General features: G+C 44.3%; 1 protein-coding gene across 6 annotated transcripts in view; it reads right to left on the bottom strand.

Moving 5' to 3' along the window:
* The window catches only part of asb7 (ankyrin repeat and SOCS box containing 7), a 62839-nt gene that overhangs the window by 24788 nt on the left and 12966 nt on the right, over window positions 1–25085 (bottom strand). For 5 of the 6 annotated variants that reach the window (XM_078241580.1, XM_078241585.1, XM_078241581.1 and 2 more), the window contains exon 2: window positions 20251–20521. In XM_078241580.1, coding sequence (XP_078097706.1) covers window positions 20251–20461 — 211 coding nt within the window. In that variant the 5' untranslated portion in view covers window positions 20462–20521. Of the gene's footprint in view, window positions 1–20250; window positions 20522–21021; window positions 22351–25085 lie in introns of those variants that run through there. The other variant, XM_078241583.1, reaches the window with a different exon arrangement.

The following is a 25085-nucleotide window of genomic DNA, read 5'->3' as shown; positions in this document are numbered from 1 at the left end:
CACACCGCCAGTACAATTTCACTCCGGCGGGGTTTAGAGTAGCTCCCCACGTTCGGGGAACTAGCGGGAGAACACGCTGGGGGGGGGGGGGGGCAATCAGGGTCCCCCCAGGGGTCGGACAGCAGGGGGTGCCCTCTGGGCATGGGCATCCTGGCAGTGCCAGCCTGTGCGCCTAGCACCGCCCAAGGGGCAAAGCGCTCATGCTCAGGGGGCACCTTGGCACTGTCCACCAGGCAGTGCCAAGGGGGTGGGGTCCCAGTGCTACGCTGCAGACAGAACCGGTCGGGGCTGGAAGGAGGCCAGCGATTGGGACAGTATGTCTCGGGGGGGGGGGGATTCGAGTCCGAACTCCCACTCAAAAAACAATTGTGAATTATACCATTTTTCCCACCAATTCTTGGGAGAATCGCCCCCTTTGTTTTTGATGGTTCGGTCAGGCCTGCTGCAATTATATAGAGAAAAGGAGCTGGCCATTGAAGTTTGCTCCGATATCCTTGTACTCATCTTCACACATTACTATCTTTGTTCACTCATCCACTGAACTCACCAAAAAGAAAGAGTTTGTCTTGGTGGGGTACTCCTTTAATTATCTTGCTGAAGTCATCATTAAATGTTCCTTTGACCTCATCTGTGTGTGTCATTGTTGGAGCATGAGTGCTAATGAGTTGCATGTGGTGACTGACGAGATTTAAACAAAGAACCACGAGTTGATCACTGATTGCTGATGTAATCTGAAGGGTACATTCCTAAAGGAAGCGCAGGAGTACAGAAACCTGGGGTATGTGTGTGCAAGGGTTGGAAGTTGCACGGCAGATTGAGAAAGCAATTAAAAAGATATTTGGGATCCTGACTTTATGGGACATTGCAAAAACAAAGCAAGTTACAATTAAACTTTATAAAAGACTGGTTTGGCTTCAACAGGAGTACAAATCTGGACAAAGCATTTTAAGAAAGATACGAAGGCTTTAAAAGGAAGAAAAGATTTGCCAGAATGGTTCTAGGTTGAAGGACGAAGGACTTTCATTATGTGGATAGACTGGAGAACAACCCCAGCTCCTCCATAAAGGAGAGAAGATTGAGAGGAGATTCATCGACTCCAGCTCAGCTTTTAACACCATTATTCCTACGAGACTCATCTCCAAACTTCACGGTCTGGGGTTCGGCTCCTCCCTCGGCAACTGGATCCTAGACTTCCTAACCCCCAAACTGCAGTCAGTAAGGCCAACATCTTCTCCATGATCATCCTCAACACCAGTGCTCCACTGTGTCCTCAGCCCCTTTCTATACTCCTTATACACCTCTGACTGTGTGGCCAAATTCCCCTCCAACTTGATTTTCAAGTTTGCTGACGACACCACCGTAGTGGGTCGGATCTCAAACAATAAGACAGTACAGGAATGAGATAGAGAATCTGGTGAACTAGTGCGGCAACAATAATCTGTCCCTCAATGTCAACAAAATGAAGAAGATAGTCATCAATTTCAGGAAGCGTAGTGGAGATCATGCCCCTGTCTACATCAACGGGGACGAAGTAGAAATGGTCGAGAGCTTCAAGTCTTTAGGTGTCCAGATCACCAACAACCTGTCCTGGTCCCTCCATTTGGGACACTAGTTAAGAAAGCCCACCAACGCCTCTACTTTCTCAGGAGACTAAGGAAATTTGGCATGTCCGCTACAACTCTCACCAACTTCTACTGATGCACCATAGAAAGCGTTCTTTCTGGTTGTATCACAGCTTGGTATGGCTCCTGCTCGGTCCAAGACCGCAATAAACTACAAAAGATCACCTAATAGAAGTGATAACTCCAAAAGATCACCTAATAGAGGTGTATAAGATGTTGAGAGGCATAGATCAGGTGGACTCTCAGAGGCTTTTTCCCAGGGTGGAAATGTCTGCTACGAGAGGACACAGTTTTAAGGTGCTGGGGGGTAGGTACAGGGGAGATGTTAGGGGTAAGTTTTTCACACAGAGGGTGGTGGGCGAGTGGAATCGGCTGCCGTCAGTGGTGGTGGAGGCGAACTCAATAGGGTCTTTTAAGAGACTCCTGGATGAGTACATGGAGCTTAATAGGATGGAGGGTTATAGGTAGGTCTAGAAGGTATGGATGTGTTCGGCACAACTTGTGGGCCGAAGGGCCTGTTTGTGCTGTAGTTTTTCTATGTTTCTATGAATGAAGCCCAGTCCATCACTCAAACCAACCTTCCATCTATTGACACTGTCTACACTTCCCGTTGCCTCAGAAAAGCAGCCAGCATAATCAAGGATCCCATGCACCCCGGATATACCCTCTTCCACCTTCTTCCATCAGGAAAAAGATACAAAAGTCTGAGGACACGTACCAACCGAGTCAAAAGCAGCTTCTTCCCTGCTGCCATCAGACTTTTGAATGGATTTCCCTCGCATTAAGTTGATCTTTTTCTACACCCTAGCTATGACTGTAACACTATATTCAGCACTCTCTCCTTTCCTTCCTTATGAACGCTATGCTTTGTCTGTATAGTGCGCAAGAAACAATACTTTTCACTGTATACTAATACATGAGACAATAATAAATCAAATTTTATAGAGATGAAAATTATGAAGAGTCAAGGCAGAGTAAAGAGTGAGAAACTATTCCCACTGTCGGATGGGTTGAGAACTTCAGGACACAGATTTAAAGTACTTGGCAAAAGAACCAAAGGCAACACGAGGGAAAATGATTTTGTGCAGAAAGTGGCTGTGATCTGGAATGCAGCGCCTGAAAGGGTGTCTGCAGCAAACACAATCACAGCTTTCATAAGGGAAGCGGATAAGCACCTGCAGGGACAAGCAACTGCAGCAAACATGGCTTGGGTTTAATGAGCCGAATGGCTGCCTCCTGTGTTGTAGCCATTCTATAATTAATCCCAAAACTGATCAAATACTTGTATTTATAAAGCACCTTTTACATATTAATACATCACAAAGCCCTTCACAGGAGCTTTAGAAAGCCAAGCCACACAGGACAATGTTAGGGCAGATGGCTAAAAGCCCAGTAAATTTTAAGGAGCACCTTAGAGGGAGGAGAGGTTAAAAAAGCAAGCAGTTTAGGGGAAATTTTAAAAAATATATATATTTCCAGGATGTGATTTTGATTTGATTTATTGTCACATGCATTAACATAGTGAAAAGTATTTTCTTGCGTGCTATACACACAAAACATACCATTCATAGAGAAGGAAAGGAGAAAGTGCAGAATGTAGTGTTACAGTCATAACAAGGATGTAGAGAAAGATCAACTTAATGCAAGGTAGGTCCATTTAAAAGTCTGACAGCAGCAGGGAAGAAGCTGTTCTTGAGTCAGTTGGTATGGGACCTCAGACTTCTGTATCTTTTTCCCCGAAGGAAGAAGGTGGAAGAGGTGGACAACACTGCCAAAGCCAGCATTTACTGCCCATTCCTAAATTAGTCTCGAGACCGTGGTGGTGGACAACTTCTGGAGGACATCAAGTGATTTGCTAACTTCAGAGAGCAGTGAACAACATTGTGATGCTTCTAGATCACACAGTGGCGAGATCAGGTCAAGATGCCAAATCTTCTTCCCTGAACGGCTTTAGTGAACCAGCTGGGTGTTTCTGACAATCTAGTAATTTAATGACCAGCATTACTGGCTTGAGCTTTTCGTTCCAAATTTATTTAATTAACTGATTTTAAATTCCGTTATGTAGTTGTGTAGTGAATTTAAATCAATAGACAAGGCCACTGCATACTTTTCCTTGAACATAACTACATTGCTATCCTCGTATCAAAGTTCGGGGACTTGGAGGCTGAAGGCACAAGGAGATGCATAATCTCAAGGGCAGAATTGGAAGAGAACAGATATCTGAGGATTGTGAAACTGGAAAAGATTACAGAGACAGAGAAGTTAAAACTATGGAGTTATTTGAAGTTAAGGATGAGTATTTTAAAACTGAGGCATTACTTCTCTAAGAGCAAATATAAAGCAGTGAGCACATGGGTGATATGAGCGACAGGAGTTGGAGAGTAAAGATATGGGCAGCAGAGTTTTGGATGCCCTCAAATTTATAAAGGGATTAAAGCAAATTACTGCAGATGCTGGAATCTGAAACCAAAAGAGAAAATGCTGGAAAATCTCAGCAGGTCTGGCAGCATCTGTCAGGAGAGTCCAGTTGATTCTTTGTCAAAGCTGAAAGGCATAGAAAGTAGGAGATATTTATACCGTAGGGTGAGGGAATGAAAGATGAGTCATAGCCACAAAAACAAGGGGAAAGGTTATTAACGGCAGTCCATAGAAAGAATGTGTGAAAGGCCAAACGGCAGAGAAGCTGAAATCAGAGGGTAGGCTGTGACAGATGGAGATGTGGGGGGAGGGGGGGGGGAGATGGGTGGGAGAGAGATAAAATTGAGAAACAGGGGTTAAAGGGAAGCAAAGGGGGAGAAAAGGTAAGAAAGGGGGGATAAAGTAGGAAGAGTGGGGGGGGGAAATAAAAATAAAGATAGACAATAAAGAAATAAAAGGCAGAGAGCAGTTAAAAATTAAAGGAGACAAGGTGGGGTCGAGCAAATCATCTGAAGCTGTTGAATTTGATGTTGAGACCGGAAGGGTGGAGCGTGTCTAGCTGGAAGATGAGATGCTGTTCCTCCAGTTTGCGTTGAGCTTCACTGGAACATTGCAGCAGGCCAAGGACAGACATGTGGGCATGGGAGCAGGATCGTGTGTTAAAATGGCAAGCAACAGGAAGGTCAGGGTCCTGATTGCACACAGACCGAAGGTGCTCAGCAAAGCGATCACCCAGTCTACGTTTGGTCTCTCTGATATAGAGGAGACCACAATGGGAGCAGCAAATGCAATAGACCAAATTGAAAGTGGTGCAAGTGAAATGCTGCTTAACCTGGAATCAGTGTTTTGGAGCTTGGATGGTGAACATGGAAGAGGTAAAGGGACAGGTGTTACACCTTCTGTGATTGCATGGGAAGCTGCCATGGGTGATGGGAGCAAACCACAGAGAATGTTCCTTCCGGGATAACCTAGGCCATTCCTCCAATATCCCCAACACCTCTCCCATGTGGAACAGTCAAGAGGTGATAAGGTAAAGCTGAATTCTGTAAATGAACTGATGCTGTGTTTTTGAATTATGTCAAAATAGGAAGTAGCCGGAACCCAGAGATAACAATGCAGGAAAGACAAGACATGCAGCTGATACTCTGATTATGATTCTATAGTTAAGAATGGAACTAGCTGAGTGCAGTATCACCCACCTTGACGACAGCAGACACACTTTGGAGAGAGGATGGTGTGACCAATGTGTCAAAGACCAATGTATCAAAGAAGGATGAGGAAGGGAAGCTTACCTTTATCACATTGTAATCATGATCAGAAATGGGAACTGGAGCAAATTTCCTCACTCCCTCCAACCCAATGTTTCACCACAATTGCCAAACTGGCTAAGATTAGCTAACTTAGCACAGACCAAAATCAAACTGAGTGCCTCTAGTCTGTGTGCACAGAACAGTACCAGATGTTGCATACATCCAAAACCATACTTTAAAATTGTAAACACTGCCTAATTAATGCAGTTAATTGAAAATAGCATGGTGCCAAAGATGTCTCGAGTTCATATGCACATTGTGCTTATTTTAAAATCAAGTCTTAACTGTAAATTTCCAATACAGTCAGAGGTTTACAGCATGGAAACAGGCCCTTCGGCCCAGCTTGTCCATGCCACCCTTTTAAAAAAAAACTTAACTAGTCCCAATTGCCCGCGTTTGACCCATATCCCTCACTCATAGAATCATAGAAACCCTACAGTGCAGAAGGAGGCCATTCGGCCCATCGAGTCTGCACCGACCACAATCCCACCCAGGCCCTACCCCCACATATTTACCCGCTAATCCCTCTAACCTACGCATCCCAGGACTCTAAGGGGCAATTTTTAACCTGGCCAATCAACCTAACTCGCACATCTTTGGACTGTGGGAGGAAACCGGAGCACCCGGAGAAAACCCACACAGACACAAGGAGAATGTGCAAACTCCACACAGACAGTGACCCGAGCCGGGAATCGAACCTGGGACCCTGGAGCTGTGAAGCAGCAGTGCTAACCACTGTGCTACCGTGCCGCCCACTAGCCACCTTACTCATGTAACTGTCTAAATGCTTTTTAAAAGACAAAATTGTACCCACCTCTACCACTACCTCTGGCAGCTTGTTCCAGACACTCACCACCTTCTGTGTGAAAAGATTGCCCCTCTGGACACTTTTGTATCTCTCCCCTTAAACCTATGCCCTCTAATTGTAGACTCCGCTACCTTTGGGAAAAGATGTTGACTATCTAGCTGATCTATGCCCCTCATTATTTTATAGACCTCTATAAGATCACCCCTCAGCCTCCTACGCTCCAGAGAAAACAGTCCCAGTCTATCCAGCCTCTCCTGATAACTCAATCCATCAAGTCCCGGTAGCATCCTAGTAAATCTTTTCTGCACTCTTTCTAGTTTAACAATATCCTTTCTACAATAGGGTGACCAGAACTGTACACAGTATTCCAAATGTGGCCTTACCAATGTCTTGTAGAACTTCAACAAGACGTCCCAACTCCTGTATTCAATGTTCTGACCAATGAAACCAAGCATGCCGAATGCCTTCTTCACCACTCTGTCCACCCGTGACTCCACTTTCAAAGAGCCATGAGCATGTACCCCTAGATCTCTTTGTTCTATAACTCTCCCCAACACCCTACCATTAACTGAGTAAGTCCTACCCTGGTTCGATCTACCAAAATGCATCACCTCGCATTTATCTAAATTAAACACCATCTGCCATTCGTCAGCCCACTGGCCCAATTGATCAAGATCTTGTTGCAATCCGAGATAACCTTCTTCACTGTCCAGAATGAAGCATAAAAGAATTGGAAAATATTTTTTAAATGGTAAAAATGGTGGTATTGGATAGATTGTACTTAAAGCTGATAAGGGACAAGGACTGGGTGAGAGTCATCCAAGCAAGCAGAGGGAGAAAATATTGTGGAGGCAATGACTATAATTTTCAGTTTTCTTTCGACTCCGGGATGGTTCCAGAGGACTGCAGAAATGTGAACATTGTAAAGGTAAGCCCGGCCCAGCATGAACCGGCCAACGAGTTTAACCTCAGTGGAGGGGAAACATCGAGAATAATAATTTGGAACAAAATTAATAGTCACAAGGACAAATTCAGTTTGACTGTGGAAAGCAAGCATTTATTAAGGGAAATGCAAGTTTCACTAACTTACTGGAGTTTTTTTGATGAACTAACAGAGGGTTGATGAGGATAATGCTATTGGTATGGTATACATGGACTTCCAGACATTATAGTTCAAGGAATAAAAGAGACGATAGCAAGATGGATACAAAACTGGATGAGTGACAAGAAACAGCACATAACAGAAGTATGGCTGAGAAAAGGGCAGACTGACAACTCAATGTTCCAGGATACAGATGCTACAGGTGTGACAGAAGCACAGGTAAGCGAGGAGGGGGAGTTGTCTTTTTGATAAGGGAGGGCATAACAACAGGCCTAAGGAAGAATATTCTTGGGGGCTCATCAAATGTCACCATATGAATAGAACTGAGAAACAAGAATGGAATGGTCACTCTGATGGGACTGTATTATAGACCTCCCAATAGCCAGCGGGAACTAGAAGAGCAGATATGTAGCAAGACTGCAGATCACAGAATCACAGAGTACTACAGTGCAGAAGAGGCCCATTGAGTCTGCACTGACACATGAAATGCCCTGACCTGCCCACCTAATCCCACTTGCCAGCACTTGGCCCACAGCTTTGAATGTTATGGTGTGCCAAGTACTGATCCTGGTACTTTTTAAAACGATGTGAGGCATCCTGTCTCTGCCATCCTCCCAGGCAGTGCATTCCAGACTGTCACCTCGGAGTAAAAATGTTTTTCCTCAAATCACCCCCCCCCCCCCCCCCCCCAAACCTCCCACCCCTCACTTTTAACTTGTGTTCCCTCGTAACTGACAACAGATAGTTGAAATGGTAGTATTAGTGGGAGATTTTAATTTCTGAAGGATTGACTGGGCTACCCAGAGTGCAAAGGACCTGGATGAGGTGGAATTTGTTGAATGTATCGAAGAAAGTTTCCTGAATCAATATATAGAGAGCCCTACTCGGGAGGGTGCAACACTGGACCTCCTCTTAGGAAACGAGGTAGAGCAAGTGACTGAGGTATCAGTCAGGGAACACTGTGTGTTCAGTGACCATAACACTACTAGTTTAAAATAGTTATGGGAAAAGATAGGACGGGTCCACAGGTTAAGGTCCTAAACTGGAGCACGGCCAATTTTTGGGGCATTAGGCAGGATCTAGCAGAGGTCGATTGGGCGAGTCTGTTTGAAGGGAAAGAAACGACTGGCAAATGAGAGGTTTTAAAAGTCTGATGTCAAGAGTCCAGGGGCAGTATGTTCCTGTCAGGGTGAAGGGAAAGGCTGGTGAGTTTAGGAACCCCTGGCTGACAAGGGAGATTGAGGCTCTGGTCAGGAAAAAGGAAGCATACATTGGGTTTAGGCAATCGGACCAAGTGAATCCCTCGATGACTATAAAAAGTGAGAGAGAAATCAGGAGGGCAAAAAAAAGGTACAAGGTGGATCTTGAAGGTAAGGCTAAAGAAAATCCCAAGAGGCTTTATAGCTATATTAAGAGCGAAAAGGTGGCTAAGGAGAGAACAGGTACCCTTAAAGATCAACATGCCCGTACTTGTGTGGAGCCACAGGAGATGGGTGAGATTTTTATTTATTTTGAGAATATTTCTCCTTGGTATTTTACTGAGGAGGTGCTAAAGAAAATGGCAGAAAGAGACCATTCAGCCCATCGCGTCTGCACCAACCACAATCCCACTCAGGCCCTATCCACATATCTCTATATATTTACCCACTAACCCCTCTAAACTATGCATCCCGGGATACTAAGGGGCAATTTAGAATGGCCAGTCAACCTAGCCCGCACATCTTTGGACTGTGAGAGGAAACTGGAGCACCTGGAGGAAACCCACGCAGACACAGGGAGAATGTGCAAACTCCACATAGACAGCGACCCGAGCCGGGATTCAAGCCCAGGTCCCTGGAGCTGTGAAGCAGCAGTGCTAACCACTGTGCTACCGTGCCACCCAGGTATCTGCAGCTTTAAAGCGCATTAAGATGGATAAATCCCCTGGGCCTGATCAAATCCATCCTCGAATCTTGAGAGATGCTGGGGAAGGAATTGCAAAGGCTCTTGCAGAGATATTTGCTTCATCTCTTTTAAGTACCAGAAAACTGGAGGGTGGCTAACGTTGTTCCGTTGTTTAAGAAGGATAGCAAAGACAAATCAGGGAAATACAGGCCGGTGAGCCTGACATCAGTGATAGGTAAGTTAACGGAGGGGATTCTGAGGGACAGGGTCTAACAACATTTGGATAGTCAAGGTCTGAATAGGGATAGTCAGCACGGCTTTGTGCATGGAAAGTCGTGTCTGACAAACCTTCTAGAGTTTTTCGAAGAGGTAACCAAGAGGATGGATGAGGGTAGGGCAGTAGATGTTGTCTGTATGGACTTTAGCAAAGCCTTTGACAAGGTCCCGCACAGCAGGCTAGTCTGGAAGGTTAGGCCACATGGGATCCATGGACAGCTAGCTAATTGGGTTCAAAATTGATGCAATGGTAGGAAGCAGATGATTATGGTCGAAGGTTGTTTCTCAGACTGGAGGTTTGTGAGTAGTGTGTGCCTCAAGAGGTAGATGTTGGGACCTTTGTTATTTATATAAATGATTTGGATGTGAATATACAAAACATGGTTAGTAAGTTTGTGGATGATACTAAATTAGGACGTATCATTGATAAGTGAAGAAAGTTATCAAACATTACAGGGGGGATCTTGATCAGTTAGGGAAGTGGGCCGAGGATTGGGAAATGGATTTCAATACAGATAAGTGTGAGGTCTTGCATTTTGGAAAGTCAAACCAGGGTATGATTTATACAGTGAATGGTAGGGTCCTGGGGAGTGTTGAGGAACAGAGGGACCTAGGAGTCAGGGCATTGAGTGTACGAGTTAGGGCATCCAGAATGGGCGGCACGGTAGCACAGTGGTTAGCACTGCTGCTTCACAGCTCCAGGGTCCCGGGTTCGATTCCCGGCTCGGGTCACTGTCTGTGTGGAGTTTGCACATTCTCCTCGTGTCTGCGTGGGTTTCCTCCGGGTGCTCCGGTTTCCTCCCACAATCCAAAGATGTGCGGGTTAGGTTGATTGGCCAGGTTAAAAATTGCCCCTTAGAGTCCTGGGATGCGTAGGTTAGAGGGATTAGCGAGTAAAATATGTGGGGGTAGGGCTTGGGTGGGATTGTGGTCGGTGCAGACTCGATGGGCCGAATGGCCTCCTTCTGCACTGTAGGGTTTCTATGATTCTATGATCATGTTACAGTTGTATAAGTCATTGGTGGGGCCGCACTTGGAGTAGCGTGTACAATTTTGGTCACCTTGTTATAGGAAAGACATTGATAAACCGTAAAGAGTGCAAAGATGATTTACGAGGATGTTGCCAGGACTAGTGGGTCTGAGTTATAGGGAGGGGTTGGTTAGGCTAGGACTTTATTCCTTGGAACGTAGGAGAATAAGGGGTGATCTTATTGAGATGTATAAAAACATGAGGGACATAGATAGAATGTATGCACATAGTCTTTTTCCCAGGGAAGGGGAATTGAGAACTAGAGGGCGTAGGTTTAAGGTGGGAGGGGAAAGATTTAAAAGGGACCAGAGGGGCAACTTCTTCACGCAGAGGGTGGTGCGTATATGGAATGAGCTGCCAGAGAAAGTGGTTGAGGCAGGTACAAGAGCAATATTTAAAAAGCATTTCGATAAGTAGATGAATGGGAAAGGATTAGAGGGATATGGGTCAAACGTGGGCAATTGAGAGTAGCTGAAAGGTCACCATGGTTAGCATGGGCCGGTTGGGCCGAAGGCCTGTTTCCATGCTGTATCGGACAGAAAGAAGGTTTGTAGTCGAGTTCCAGAGGGTTATGTTGGTACCTTTGTTCTTCCTGATGTTAATGACCTTGATGCACAGGACACAAGTTTGCAGACGATATAAAATTTGGAAGCATTGTGAGCTATGAGGAGAATAGTGTAGAAACTCAGGACACAGAAAAGTTGGAATGGGTGGACAGTTAGCAGATGATGTTCAATCAGGAAAATGTGAAGTGATTCATTTTGATAGGAAGAACATAGAGGGACAATATAAAATAAGATACAATTCTCAATGGGGTGCAGGAGCAGAGGGACCTTGGTGTATATGTACATAAATCATTGAAGTTGGCAAGACAGGTTGATAGAGTGGCATAGTGGTTAGCACCGTTGCCTCACAGCGCCAGGGACCCAGGTTCAATTCCAGCCTCGGATCACTGTCTGCATGGAATTTGCATGCTGTTCCGTGTCTGCGTGAGTTTCCTCCGGATGCTCTAGTTTCCTCCCACACTCCAAAGATGTGCGGGTTAGGTTGATTGGCCATGCTAAATTGCCCCTTTGTGTCAGGGGGACTAACAGGGTAAACATGTGGGGTTACAGGGAGGGGGCCTGGGTGGGATAGTTGCCGATGCAGGCTCAATGGGCTGAATGGCCTCCTTCCACACTGTAGGGATTCTATGATTCTAATAAAGCATACAGTATGCTGAGCTTTAATAATAGGGGCATCAAGTACAAAAGCAAGGAGGTTATTCAACATGTAGTTGCGCTTCTGCTGGAACATTGCATCCAGTTCTGGGTACTACACTTTAGGAAGGACATGAAGGCATTGGGGAGAGTGCAGAAAAGATTCACAAGAATGGTTCCAGGGATGAGGAACTTCAGTTACAAAGATAAATCGGAGGGATTGGGACAGTTTTCCATGGAAAAGAAAACATCCAGAGGAAATGTGATAGAGGTGTTCAAAATCATAAGGGGTCTGAACAGGATAGAAAGGGAGAAGCTTTCACCACCTGTCAAAGGATCAAGAAAAGAGCACAGATTTCAAGTAATTGGTAAAAGAAACAAAGGTGATGGGAGGCAAAACTTTTATCACACTGAGTGATTAAGGTCTGGAATGCACTGCCTGAGTGTAATGGAGGCAGGTTCAATCAAGGCACCCAAAAGGGAATTAGACTGTTACCTGAAAAGGAAGAATGTGCAGGGTTATGGGGAGATGATGAAGGAATGCTACCAAGTGGACTGCTCAGAGAGGGTGGGAGGGAGTGTGGGCCCCAACTCCTTCTATGCCACTACCGCCAAATATAATAATCTGTGAACATGACTGGAACAAATCCATGATTCTGAAAACTACTGTAACCTCGTCATTAAAATATTCCAATCCAACGGTCAAGGATTCAAACTGCACCATTGCAAACTGCAAAATTGAGTTTAATAAATCTGATCATCTGTAGGCTGCTATCAGAAAACATCCATGAAACTTGCTGGATTGTCACCAACAGCCAACAATTGATCAATGGCCATCAGGGAAAGGATTAACTGTCCCTACTCCATCTAGCCTGCCTTTTACTCTGATACCGCACCATATAGTTAATCCTCAACACCCTCAGGGCAACAGTGCCACTCTTTTCAGTTGATGCATAGACCAACCTTGGCACCACAACTCTCAAGACCGGTGGTCATGTCTTGGAGCACATGCAATTCTTCAGCCAGCAAGGCAATGCCTTCTGCAAAATCCAGGTCGGTCAATCAGTGGCATTGCCATAAAATATCCACCATCGCCTTCAACAACAATAACTAGATAACAAAGGGGTTGCCTATCACCATCAGGAAACAGAACATTGGGGATGTTGACTGAGATGGGGAGAAATTTCTTTGCACAGAGGGTTGCGAATCTTTGGAATTCTCTGCGAGGGCTGTGGAAGCTCATCACTAAGTAAGATGAAAGCAGAGATTGATAGATTTCTGAATAACTGTAATAAAGAGTTCAGGGGATAGTGGGGGCTAAACACATTGAAGGATGTTATTAAACTAGAAAGAGAGCAGAAAGAGTTTACTAGGATGCTACCGGGACTTGATGGTTTGAGTTATAAAAGGTTGGATAGACTGGGACTTTTTGCCCTGGAACATAGGAGGCTGAGGGATGATCCTATAGAGGTCTATAAAATAATGAGGGGCATAGATCAGCTAGATAGTCAATATCTCTTCCCAACGGTAGGGGAGTCTAAAACTAGAGGGCATAGGCTTAAGATGAGAGGAGAGAGATACAAAAGTGTCCAGAGGGGCAATTTTTTCCACACAGAGGGTGGTGAGTGTCTGGAACGAGCTGCCAGAGGTAGTAGTAGAGGCAGGTACAAGTTTGTCTTTTAAAAAGCATTTAAACAGTTACATGGGTAAGATGGGTATAGAGGGATATGGGCCAAATGCGGGCAATTGGGACTAGCTTAGTGGTAAAAAAGGGCGGCATGGACAAGTTGGGCCAAAGGGCCTGTTTCCATGCTGTAAACCTCTATGACTCTACGACCACTTCCCTAATTAGAAAGTAACATCTCCAGGGAGGGCTATGTACAGATCAACATCAACACAAGAATCGGAGGCTTCCACTTAACTAAAGATGGTACTGGACAGGATTTCTGTCTAGACAGATACCAAATACAAGTTAAAACATTTTTTTAAAAACATGAAGGACTGCAAGTATTAATTGGTTAGTGACAGTCTACCTTGAGCTCAATTCTACACTAAGGTCACATGGACTATGTTTTTAGAATATAATTGGTTGGTTGATAAACTAGAAAGTCAAGTCAATCAAAAATATAACATTTTCACTTTCACAATGATTCAAATTATTTGCAATTCAAACTATTATGCACACAGTAGCTATACTGCATGTGTTATTGGTCTCAAGTTTTAAAGGCAAGGAACTGTCTTTTGCAGCTCCAACAACACTCAAGTCCAAAGATGTGCGGGTTAGGTTGATTGGCCAGGTTAAAAATTGCCCCTTAGAGTCCTGAGATGTGTAGGTTAGAGGGATTAGTGGGTAAAATATGTGGGGGTAGGGCCTGGGTGGGATTGTGGTCGGTGCAGACTCGATGGGCCGAATGGTCTCCTTCTGCACTGTAGGGTTTCTATGATTCTATGATTCTAAGAAGCTTAACACCATCCAGGACAAAGCAGCCCCGCTTGATTGGCACCACATCCACAAACATCCCCTCCCCCCACCACTGACGCTCAGTAGCAGCAGTGTGTACTATCTACAAGATGCAGTGCAGCAATTCACCAAGATCCTTAGACAGCACCTTCCAAACCCGCAACTACTTCCACCTAGAAGGACAAGGACAGCAGATATGTGGGAACACCACCAACAGGTTCCCCTCCAAGCCACTCACCTTCCTGACTTGGAAATATATCGCTGTTCCTTCGCAGTCGCTGGGTCAAATTCCTGGCATTCCCTCTCTAACATTGTGGATCAGCCCACAGCACATGGGCTGCAGCGTTTCAAGAAGGCAGATCACCACTACCTTCATAACGGCAACTAGGGATGGGCAATAAATGCTGGCCAGCCAGCGACGCCCATATCCCACAAATGAATTTTTAAAAAATTGTCTGAGTATATTTTTTTTAAAATCAAGTATGGCATCACATTGTCCAGACTTAGTATGGACTGACCTGACTCTCAGAGCGAAGTCTAGAAGTGATTTTGATGACTAACACTGCAACCTAGTGAGTTGTAAAAACAAACAAGAGAAAGTTCCAAGTCAAGGGGCACTGCACAGTGATCAGTACTAGACAGAGACAAACTGACTGGAAACTACACAATATCACAGTAAATTCAATGTGACTTGCTCCTTTTCCATTCACAAGGGCTACAAAGAGCTGGGTCCAGTTACAGAGCACTACGAACAGGAGCAAGGTTTCCAGACTGAAGGAACAAAACAATTAATGATGTAGGAGAGTGTAATTTCTATTATATAGGTTGACTAACAATGAAATTTATAGTCTGGTGTCTATATTTGACCCAATGGGTACAAAAAGGAAGCACTGCACCTCCACATCTTAAAAAAATAAACAAGCGTCTTAACAGAGAGACTTCTTTAATACGGAGGGACAAAACTAAAGATAAAGAGAGGTTGGATAAACTCGGCTTGTTCTCACTGGAACGACGGAGGTTGAACATAGAAAATACAGCACAATACAGGCCCTTTGGCCCTCGATGTTGTGCCGAGCTTTGTCCGAAACCAAGATCAAGCTATCCCACTCCCCATCATCCTGGTGTGCTCCATGTGCCTATCCAATAACCGCTTAAAAGTTCCTAAAGTGTCCGACTCCACTATCACAGCAGGCAGTTCATTCCACACCCCAACCACTCTCTGAGTAAAGAACCTACCTCGGACATCCCTCCTATATCTCCCACCATGAACCTTATAGTTATGCCCCCTAGTAACAGCTACATTCACCCGAGGAAATAGTCTCTGAACGTCCACTCTATCTATCCCCCTCACCATCTTATAAACCTCTATTAAGTGGCCTCTCATCCTCCTCCGCTCTAAAAAGAAAAGCCCTAGCTCCCTCAACCTTTCCTCATAAGACCTACCCTCAAAACCAGGCAGCATCCTGGTAAATCTCCTCTGCACTCTCTCCAATGCTTCCACATCCTTCTTATAGTGAGGTGACCAGAACTGCACACAATATTCCAAATGTGGTCTCACCAAGGTCCTGTACAGTTGCAGCATAACCCCATGGCTCTTAAACTCCAACCCCTGTTAACACACTATAGGCCTTCTTCATGACTCTATCCATTTGAGTGGCAACCTTCAGAGATCTGTGGATGTGAACCCTAAGATCTCTCTGTTCCTCCACATTCCTCAGAATCCTGCCGTTGACCCTGTAATCCACATTCAAATTTGTCTTACCAAAATGAATAACCTCGCACTTATCAGTGTTAAACTCCATCTGCCATTTTTCGGCCCAGCTCTGCATCCTATCAATGTCTCTTTGCAGCCTACAACAGCCCTCCACCTCATCCACTACTCCACCAATCTTGGTGTCATCAGCAAATTTACTGACCCACCCTTCAGCCCCCTCCTCCAAGTCATTGATAAAAATCACAAATAGCAGAGGACCCAGCACTGATCCCTGTGATACACCGCTGGTAACTGGTCTCCAGTCTGAAAATTTTCCATCCACCACCACAGTTGAGGGGTGACCTGATAGAGGTTTACAAGATCATGAGTGGCATGGACAGAATGGATAGTCAGATGCTCTTTCCTAGGGTAGAAAAGTCAAGTACTAGGGGACATAGGTTTAAGGTGCATGGGGAAAAGTTTAGAAGTGATGTGTGAGGCAAGGATTTTTACACAAAGGGTGGTGAATGTCTGGAACGCGCTGCCCGGGGAGGTGGTGGGAGCAGGTACGATAGCGGCATTGAAGGGGCAACTAGATGAATACATGAATAGGATGGGAATGGAAGGATACGGACTCCGTAAGTGCATACGGTTTTAGTTTAGGCAGGCATCATGATCAGCGCAGGCTTGGAGGGCCTAAGGGCCTGTTCCTGTGCTGTACTGGTCTTTGTTCTTTATACTATATAGAGTTAGGGTAGTGTGAACGTATTGAGGCAGATGTAGGGGAAAACAAAATTAATTGTATGTGTGTGTGTGGGGGGCAGGGGTGTACAATTCTCCTGGCTAACCACACACAACTGCATCTCTGGGGGTTTCTATTTGTAGTCCACATTAGGCATATATCCCCACCTAAAATACAGCAAGTCCTCACATTAAGCTGAACGTCATTGCTCTTCAACATTGTTCATCCTAAAAGGCCTGTTGTTCCTATTTGCGTTGCCGTTTTCAGTTTTATGCCATCAGCAATCTCCACCCCCGTGCGCTGTACTTTGGGCCATCTATCACCAACACCAGAGGTGCAGGCTGTGGGGAGACAAACGATGCCCAAGATTCTGGAACATTATCCCAGAGAAAGGAAGTAGCTGACGGGCTGGTGAGTACCCTGAGGTGGGCGGAAAGTCCAAAGAGCGGGGTGGGAGGGAGCGTGGGCCCCAGCTTCTACTTCTACTTCACCACCACCAATAATAATAATCTGTGAACAGGCAGTAACTGTTGAATCAAAAAAGGTGCAAATTCTTTTGTTAATCCTCCAGAAAATGGCATTCGCCATTGCAGACCAAGGTCAAAAACTTGACAGAACTCAATTTTATAGCATTAGAGATCAAATAGATCACGCAAGTTATTATAGACAGTAAAGTCCCATTGAGACAAATTCCAGGGGATCCACCTACAAATTTGTATGAAGCTTTAGGCCAGAGCTTTGCATTGAAAAATGTCAGGAGTTAACCCTGGAAAACATCCACAATCTTTTTCTGCTTACCATGCCATCTGTGGACATACATGATACAGTCAACCACTAGTCAAACCTGCTTTCAGTGTTATCATGCTGCAGTGTGAAATCCCAGAGCTTCTCTACTGCCTCTGTGACACTGGCTAGGTGGATGGCTGGGCATGCAGATTCTTGAGGGTTATTGGCCTCCTGGGTGCAAGAACATACTGCATCCACAACTGCACCATCGGTCAGTTCCATTGTGCAACATACAGCATTGTCCAGCTCCATGCACATTTCCATGATTGTCTCTGCTGCAATTTCTATGTCTAACTCCTGCAGGTGAGGGCAAAGTGCCTCGTCATCAGGTTGTTTGGATTTACCCTGCTCCTCCTCATCATCAATATCTTGTGCAGTCCTAACATGTTTGAATCCAGTGTGGCAGAAGCAGTTGGAAACTGTGGCTTCCAGCGCCATCTTCAATGCCTTTTCATCATGAACATAGCCTCTGTAACAACTGGAGTATACTGCTGCTTCTTATCAATGGTCTCAATAACCTGAGAGATCAGCTGCTCTTGATGGTGGGTTTTCAGGATCCTAATCATCCCCTGATCTATTGGCTGGAATTTGTTCTTGCCTCCAAAGACCACAACCATCAGCTTGATGTTGTTGAAGCCACCAATGTCAGGATATGCAGGGTAGCTACCTGTAACAATGACAAATTGATACATTTTGTCCACTTTCCTGATCTACACCTCAAAAATGCTGGAGGTCATACAGGAAATGTTGTTAGCCTTGTACTGCATAGGTGGAGTCTTTACATTCACAAAGAACATTCCAATCACAAGAAGCGACAGCTTTTCGGCCTTATTCATGTTGGCATCGACTGCAGTGACATGTTCTTTGCTTTGCAACATTGCATGTTTAATCTTGAAATATCAAAGAGCAGATTGGCAAAAGACAGTAAAACAGTCTGGTTTCACCCGCATTAAAAATGTCTCATTGTGCATTATTGGTGGGTGGGTGGGTGAGACCATTTTACAAACGATCATGTGTTATTGCTACCACAACTACTACACTCTGTTTACTGCATGGAAAACTATGCAGGGCCTGATCTTGAAGTGGTTCAGCCTTCTGTTGTTGTGGGTAAACTCCATGTGGCTGTTTCTTTGTCTGCCGGATTGGACTATGAGATGGGAACATTCTCGGCTTGAACCACGTTTACAGGGTTTCTTCAACACTGGGACACTCAGTAATTCCCATCCTCTTTTATACTGGAGAAAATACCCACTTATCAAACTTTTCCAAGATGTTTGCTTTATGTTTCAAAATGGTGGGAACGCCCACTCCTATACGATATATGCCTTCAGCTCTGGTTTTCCACTTGCTGCAACAACTTCACCTTCTCTCTGACTGACAACACTTATAGGCTGAGCCATAATCTCACACTTTGCATGTCCTTTCACGGGGAGATCTCAATGTCAAAAATGGCTTGTACAGTGCTCTGATGATTTTGCACTTGTGTGATCTAACTCCTCTCCAATTGGTTGACACAGTCATGCGATAAACTTTGACAAACTTAATTAATCTGGAGTTACCAGTGTGAAATTTCAGCTCATCATGGACATTTTTCTACGGGATTTGCTATTCAGCCAGCAGAACTGGTTGATGACTTCGATATAACTGGAATTTTATGTCATCTTAGTTTGGTTCATGATCTCACTGTAATTTATGACAACACACAAGTCCCAATAGAAAAACCAGTAATACAACTAACATGTGGGAACCAAGTCGAGAATGTGATTTGGAGGCAGGGTGCAAAGAAAATGTGGTACTAATGAGAGATGTAGTATCAGAGCGAGTGACATACTGAGTGTAGTCCCACACGTCAGTACTTGGAATTTCTTATTTATGTAGGATATCGAGTCACTAAACAGGCCATTTGGCCCAACTGGTTCGTGCTGGCATTTAAATGAGTCTTTACCCGCCATTTAACCCTTTAAACTCTGCACCCAGGTTCTCTTCTTCTATGCTTCAACCTCTCAAGTGTGTCGATGCATTGCTTCAACTGTCCACATGTTGGCAGTGCAACCAACTCTGAGTGAAAAAGTCTGTTTTTGGTAATTGTCTATAATAGATTGATGCTTTCCATCCTGTATTCAGATACAAGTGGCAAATGTTTCTCCAAATTTCACCCTATTGAACCCCCTCTCAGACCTTCCTTTTGCATTCAAGACATCCCCAATGTACATGCAATGCATGTGCTTTCCCAGCACTAAACGAACTAGGGGCTCTCTCTTACCATCCTGATGCATGCCTAATTGAAGAATGGCCATTAATATTTTTATATTCAATACTTGGAGGAAAATGCACCTCTAGCTTTCTCATTCAATTAGTTCATAGATGTATTGTAATAGATACAAAATGCTCATTTCAAAATTTGTAACATCTTCAAATCATGCAGAATTTGAAATATGGTCAGGACCATAAACAATTAATTCATTCTGACTAAATTAGTACTTCAATTGCTACCATGATCCCATGGTAAAGAATCTGGATATTAAAAAACATCTGGACTATTTACATGATTTTACATCCCCTGATTAGTTACCTAGTTTAGAAACACTACAATGCGCAATCCCTTTATTTCCATATCTCTTAACATGTCTTGTCCCATCATCCTTAATCTATAAAAAGGTGACTGGACTACACCAACAAACATGCTTTCAGTCACAAAAGATTATGGTCGGAATTCCGTGGTCCTGTACAACCCACTACCACTGCCAGCGAGAACGGAGAGTTTGGTGCTCAGCCAAACCTCCATTCACAGCAGCAGAACCAAATAATCCCAGCCATGGGCAAGGTAGGAGAATTCCAGCCCATGAGTTTTGCTCATCAGAAAAACAAGCAATTGCAAATAAACAAAAGAGTCAGATTTGAGGCATTGCCTTCACTTACCTCCGTGCTCTAAAAATACTCGAACACATCTTTCTTTGCCTCTAGCTGCAGAGAAATGGAGCAGAGTCCATCCGTTAGCATCACGACCATTAGGAGAATAGCCTTGTTCCAGCATCTTGCGCACTGTATGAACATCACCAGCTGCAACAGCATTTTGGATTTGCAGTTCTTGCTGCAGTTCCGGGTTTCTTCTACAGTGATGATGGAACATGCTAGTGAGTCACGTTGTCACAATAGATGCATGAGGTCAATGTTCTACACCTTCATCAAACTTTAACAAGAATTCACAAATTAGTTCGGCGTAATAACAATCTCCAATTCATTTTATAAAAATTAGATACTCCAATAGAATTGGCAATTGAGGAAACCTGGCGCTAAGTTTAGCAAATCTGTCAATAAATGGAATATACTCTGTTGAACATCTGTTTGCAAATATCTGCTTGCTTAATAATGGGCTTGATTCGTACTATGAATTCTCAACAAGAGACATGATGAAACTAAAGGATCTGCTAATACTGCCCTCTTTTTAAAAAAATACTTTCATACATTCGTCACACCCTCTGCTGGAGAACAGTTCAAATCAAACTTCAAGCACAGTTTGTACATATCCTCCCTCCCAGCTTAGAGATATCAACTTGAAGGCAGTCAATTTAATGCCTCTCTTCCAAACTACCCTCAATTTGTAATTAAAATTTTAAATGAACAGAATTAACACATATAACAATTTCCCATCTAAATGATCACAAAGAACATGTGATTCATGAATTCAACCTGGCAAACATCATTGGCGTTAGACATCTCAAATGCCCTGCTTTTCCCATCTGTCAAATTCACTTCTGTATTGCTGTGGGTCTGGAGGCACATAAAGGCCAGGCAATGTAAGGATGACAGATTTCCTTCCTCCAGGATACCTTGGATGGATGAAGTACAAATAACATTCGCACCACACAAGTGCCAAGTATTAACCATCTCTCCTGCACTTTCAATCGTATCACCATTGCTGAATTCCTCACTACCAACATCCTCAGTGTTACCGTTGACCAGAAACTGAACTGGACTAGCCATATAAATACTGTGGCTTTAAAAGCAGGTCAGAGACTGGGAATTCTGCAGTGAATAACTCATCTCCTGACTCACCAAAACTTAGAAATCATAGAAACCCTACAGTACAGGAGGAGGCCATTCGGCCCGTCGAGTCTGCACCGACAACAATCCCACCTAGGCCCTATCCCCATAACCCCATACATTTCCCCACTAATTCCTCTATCCCAGGACACTAAGGGGCAATTTTACCTTGGCCAATCAACCTAACCTGCACATCTTTGGAGTGTGGGAGGAAACCGGAGCACCCGGAGGAAGCCCACACAGACACGGGGAGAATGTGCAAACTCCACACAGACAGTGACCCAAGCTAGGAATCAAACCCAGGTCCCTGGAGCTGTGAAGCAGCAGTGCTAACCACTGTGCCGCCCCTTATCCAATGTCCACCATCTACAAGGCGCAAATCACAAGTGTAATGGAATATTCTCCACTTGCCGAGATGAATGCGGCTCTAACAACACATGGAGCTAAACACCATTCAGGATAGAGCAGTGCAATTGATTGGCATCCCATCCACCACCTCAACTAATCACTTCCTCCACCATCAACACAGCAGCAGTGTACACCACATACAGGCACCACTGCAATTTGCCAAGTCTCCATTGACTACACCTTCCAAACCTGAGACCTTTGCCACATGGAAGGACAAAGTCAAAATATGGGATCACCAACTGCAAAGTTCCCCTCCAACCCACACATCATCCTGACTTGGAGAAATAGCTCATCATTTCTCCACTGTCACTGGGTAAAATTCCGGAAATCATTTCCTAACAGCACGATGGTGTGCCTATACCAGATGGACTGCATTGGTTCAAGGCTGAGGCTTTCCACCACCTTCTCAACTGGTAGAAGCAAGTGCCACAATAATGGATGAAACTGGATAACTATTTGAAGATTTTAAAAGTTAAAAGTAGGAAATAACTAGACATCTCTTTGAGAACAGAGGCAGCGGTGTAGTGGTATAGTCACTGGACTCGTAATCCAGAGATCCTGGGTTCAAATCCCACCATGGCAGGTGGCAGAATTTGGATTCAAGAACAACCTGGAATTAAGAGCTTAATAATGACTATGAAACCACTGCCTGCTTCAGGGATGTCCTTGAGGGAAGGAAATCTGCTGTCCTTACCTTGTCTGGCCTGTATGCGACTCCAGACCCACAGCGATGTGGTTGACTCCAGCAAGTCACTCAGTCAATAAAAAGGAATGAAACTGGACAGCATTGACCTAGGCACCAGAAATGACAACAGCGAACCCAGCCCTGTCAACCCTGCAAAGTCCTCCTTACTAACATCAATTGGGAAAGCTATCTCACAGGCTAGTTAAGAGTGGCTCGGTAGCACCAGTACTCATGGAACTGTACCTGACCATCTTGGGTAAATCCTGCCCCAGCAACAGGCCAGACACAACAGAGGTGGCAACACAATATTACAGTCAGGAGGGAGTTGCCCTGAAAGTCCTCAATATCGACTCCAGCCCCCATGAAGTCAAACATGGGCAAGGAAACCTCTCACTGATTACCATGCAAGGCCACCCATCTACCCTCAGTTGAACACCACTTGGAGGAAGCACTGAGAGTGGCAAGAATGTACTCTGGCTGAGACTTCAATGTCAATGCCATTACCAAGAGTGGCTCGGTAGCACCACTGTTCACCGTGACCCAAGGGACACAGCTGCTAGACTAGGCCTGCAGCAAATGATGAACAAGAGGAAAAAACATACTTGACCTCATCATCACTAATCTATCTGTTGCAGATGCATCTGTCCATGACAGTATCAGTAGGAGTGACCACAGCACAATCTATGCAGAGACAAAGGTCCTGTCTTCACACTGAGAATACCCTACATTGTGTTATATGGCACTACTACCATGCTAAATAGGTTAGACTTTTAACAGATCTAGCAACTCAAGACTGGACATCCACAAGGTGCTCTGGGCCATCAGGAGCAGTGGAATTTTACTGAACCACAATCTGCAACATCATGGTGCAGCAAAGCCCCACCCTACCATTACCATCAGCATGTCTTTCAGAAAGATAGCATCTCAATGCAACTGTGCACCCATTTATATAAAAATCCTAACACTGAAATTTAATGTAGATTTTCCAGTCTTTTGTCTCAAAACTTAGTTTTTAATAACAAACACTGGAGCTGTGATTTGTAACAGACGAGATACAATTGTCAATCATGGCTATTTATGTATGTTAATTTATAAATAAAACTGAGCTGTTTAAAAAAAAATCAAGCCAAGGGGTCAACCAAGGTTCAATGAAGAGTGCAGGAAGGCAAGCCAATGACAGCACTGGGCATATCTAAAAATGTGGTGACAACACAGGGTTGGTTACTTGCATGCAACAGAAGAAGCACCAAGTAACAAACAGAGCTAATGATCCCACAACCAACAATCACATCTAAGCCCTGCATTCCTGCCACATCCAGCCATGAATAGGAAGCAACGGTTTCCCTTAGCTGAGGGGTCAATTGCGAGTGGGCTTAGTTTTAAGGTAAGGGGCAGGGGATTTGAGAAAAAAACTTTTCACTCAGAGGGCGGTGGGAATCTGAAATGCACTGCCTGGGAAGGTAGTTAAGTAAGAAGTTTAACAACACCAGGTTAAAGTCCAACAGGTTTATTTGGTAGCAAAAGCCACACAAGCTTTCGAGGCTCTAAGCCCCTTCTTCAGGTGAGTGGGAATCATGTTTGACTTCATGGGGGCTGGAGTCGATATTGAGGACTTTCAGGGCAACTCCCTCCTGACTGTAATATTGTGTTCCCACTCACCTGAAGAAGGGGCTTAGAGCCTCGAAAGCTTGTGTGGCTTTTGCTACCAAATAAACCTGTTGGACTTTAACCTGGTGTTGTTAAACTTCTTACTGTGTTTACCCCAGTCCAACGCCGGCATCTCCACATCAAGGTAGTTAAGGCCAGAAACCTTACAACCTTTAAAAAATATTTGGATGAGCACTTGAAATATCATAAAATTCAAGGATATGGGACAAGTGCAGGAAAATGGGATTAGCGCGCCTTTACTAGTAGATATTGTCAGTGCAGACTCAATGGGCTATATGACTCGAATAGTGGTGAATAATTGAAACAATTCACTGGAGGAGGACCTGGCTCCACAAATATTCTCAATGATGGAGGAGCCCAGCACATCAGTGCAAAAGATAAGGCTGAAGCATTCACAACAACTTTCAGCCAGAAATGTTGAGTGGAGGGTCTATCTTCGCCTTCTCTGGACATTCCTATCATCACATATGCCAGTTTTCACCGAATTTAATTCATTCCACGAATGGGTGAATCAAGAAATGGCTGAAGGCATTGGATACAGCAAAGGCTGTGAACACTGACAATATTCCAGCAATAGTATTGAAGATGTGCTGCAGAACCTGCCACACCCTTAACCAAGCCTTTCCAGTACAGCTGCAACACTGGTAATTACACGGCAAATGAAAAATTGTCCGGGTATGTCCTGTACACAAGAAACTGGAAAATCAAGCCATCAGTCTACTCTTGATCATCAGTAAAGTGATGAAAATAGTCATCAACAGTACTATCAAGTGACACTTGTTTAGCAATAACCTGCTCACTTGTGATGATAGTGGTGCAATGATATATATGTAATCTACATTTTTTAATGTTTATGGGGAATGTTTAAAAATTCAGTTTCATTCTACAGGTAGTTGGTATGTCTGTTTGGAATGTAACTCACATGCTGGTAGAGCAGGATAATTGTTCA

The sequence above is a fragment of the Mustelus asterias genome, chromosome 24 (assembly GCF_964213995.1).
Source record: "Mustelus asterias chromosome 24, sMusAst1.hap1.1, whole genome shotgun sequence".
In the NCBI taxonomy this organism is placed as follows: domain Eukaryota; kingdom Metazoa; phylum Chordata; class Chondrichthyes; order Carcharhiniformes; family Triakidae; genus Mustelus; species Mustelus asterias.
This window is presented reverse-complemented; position numbering and strand designations above follow the sequence as displayed.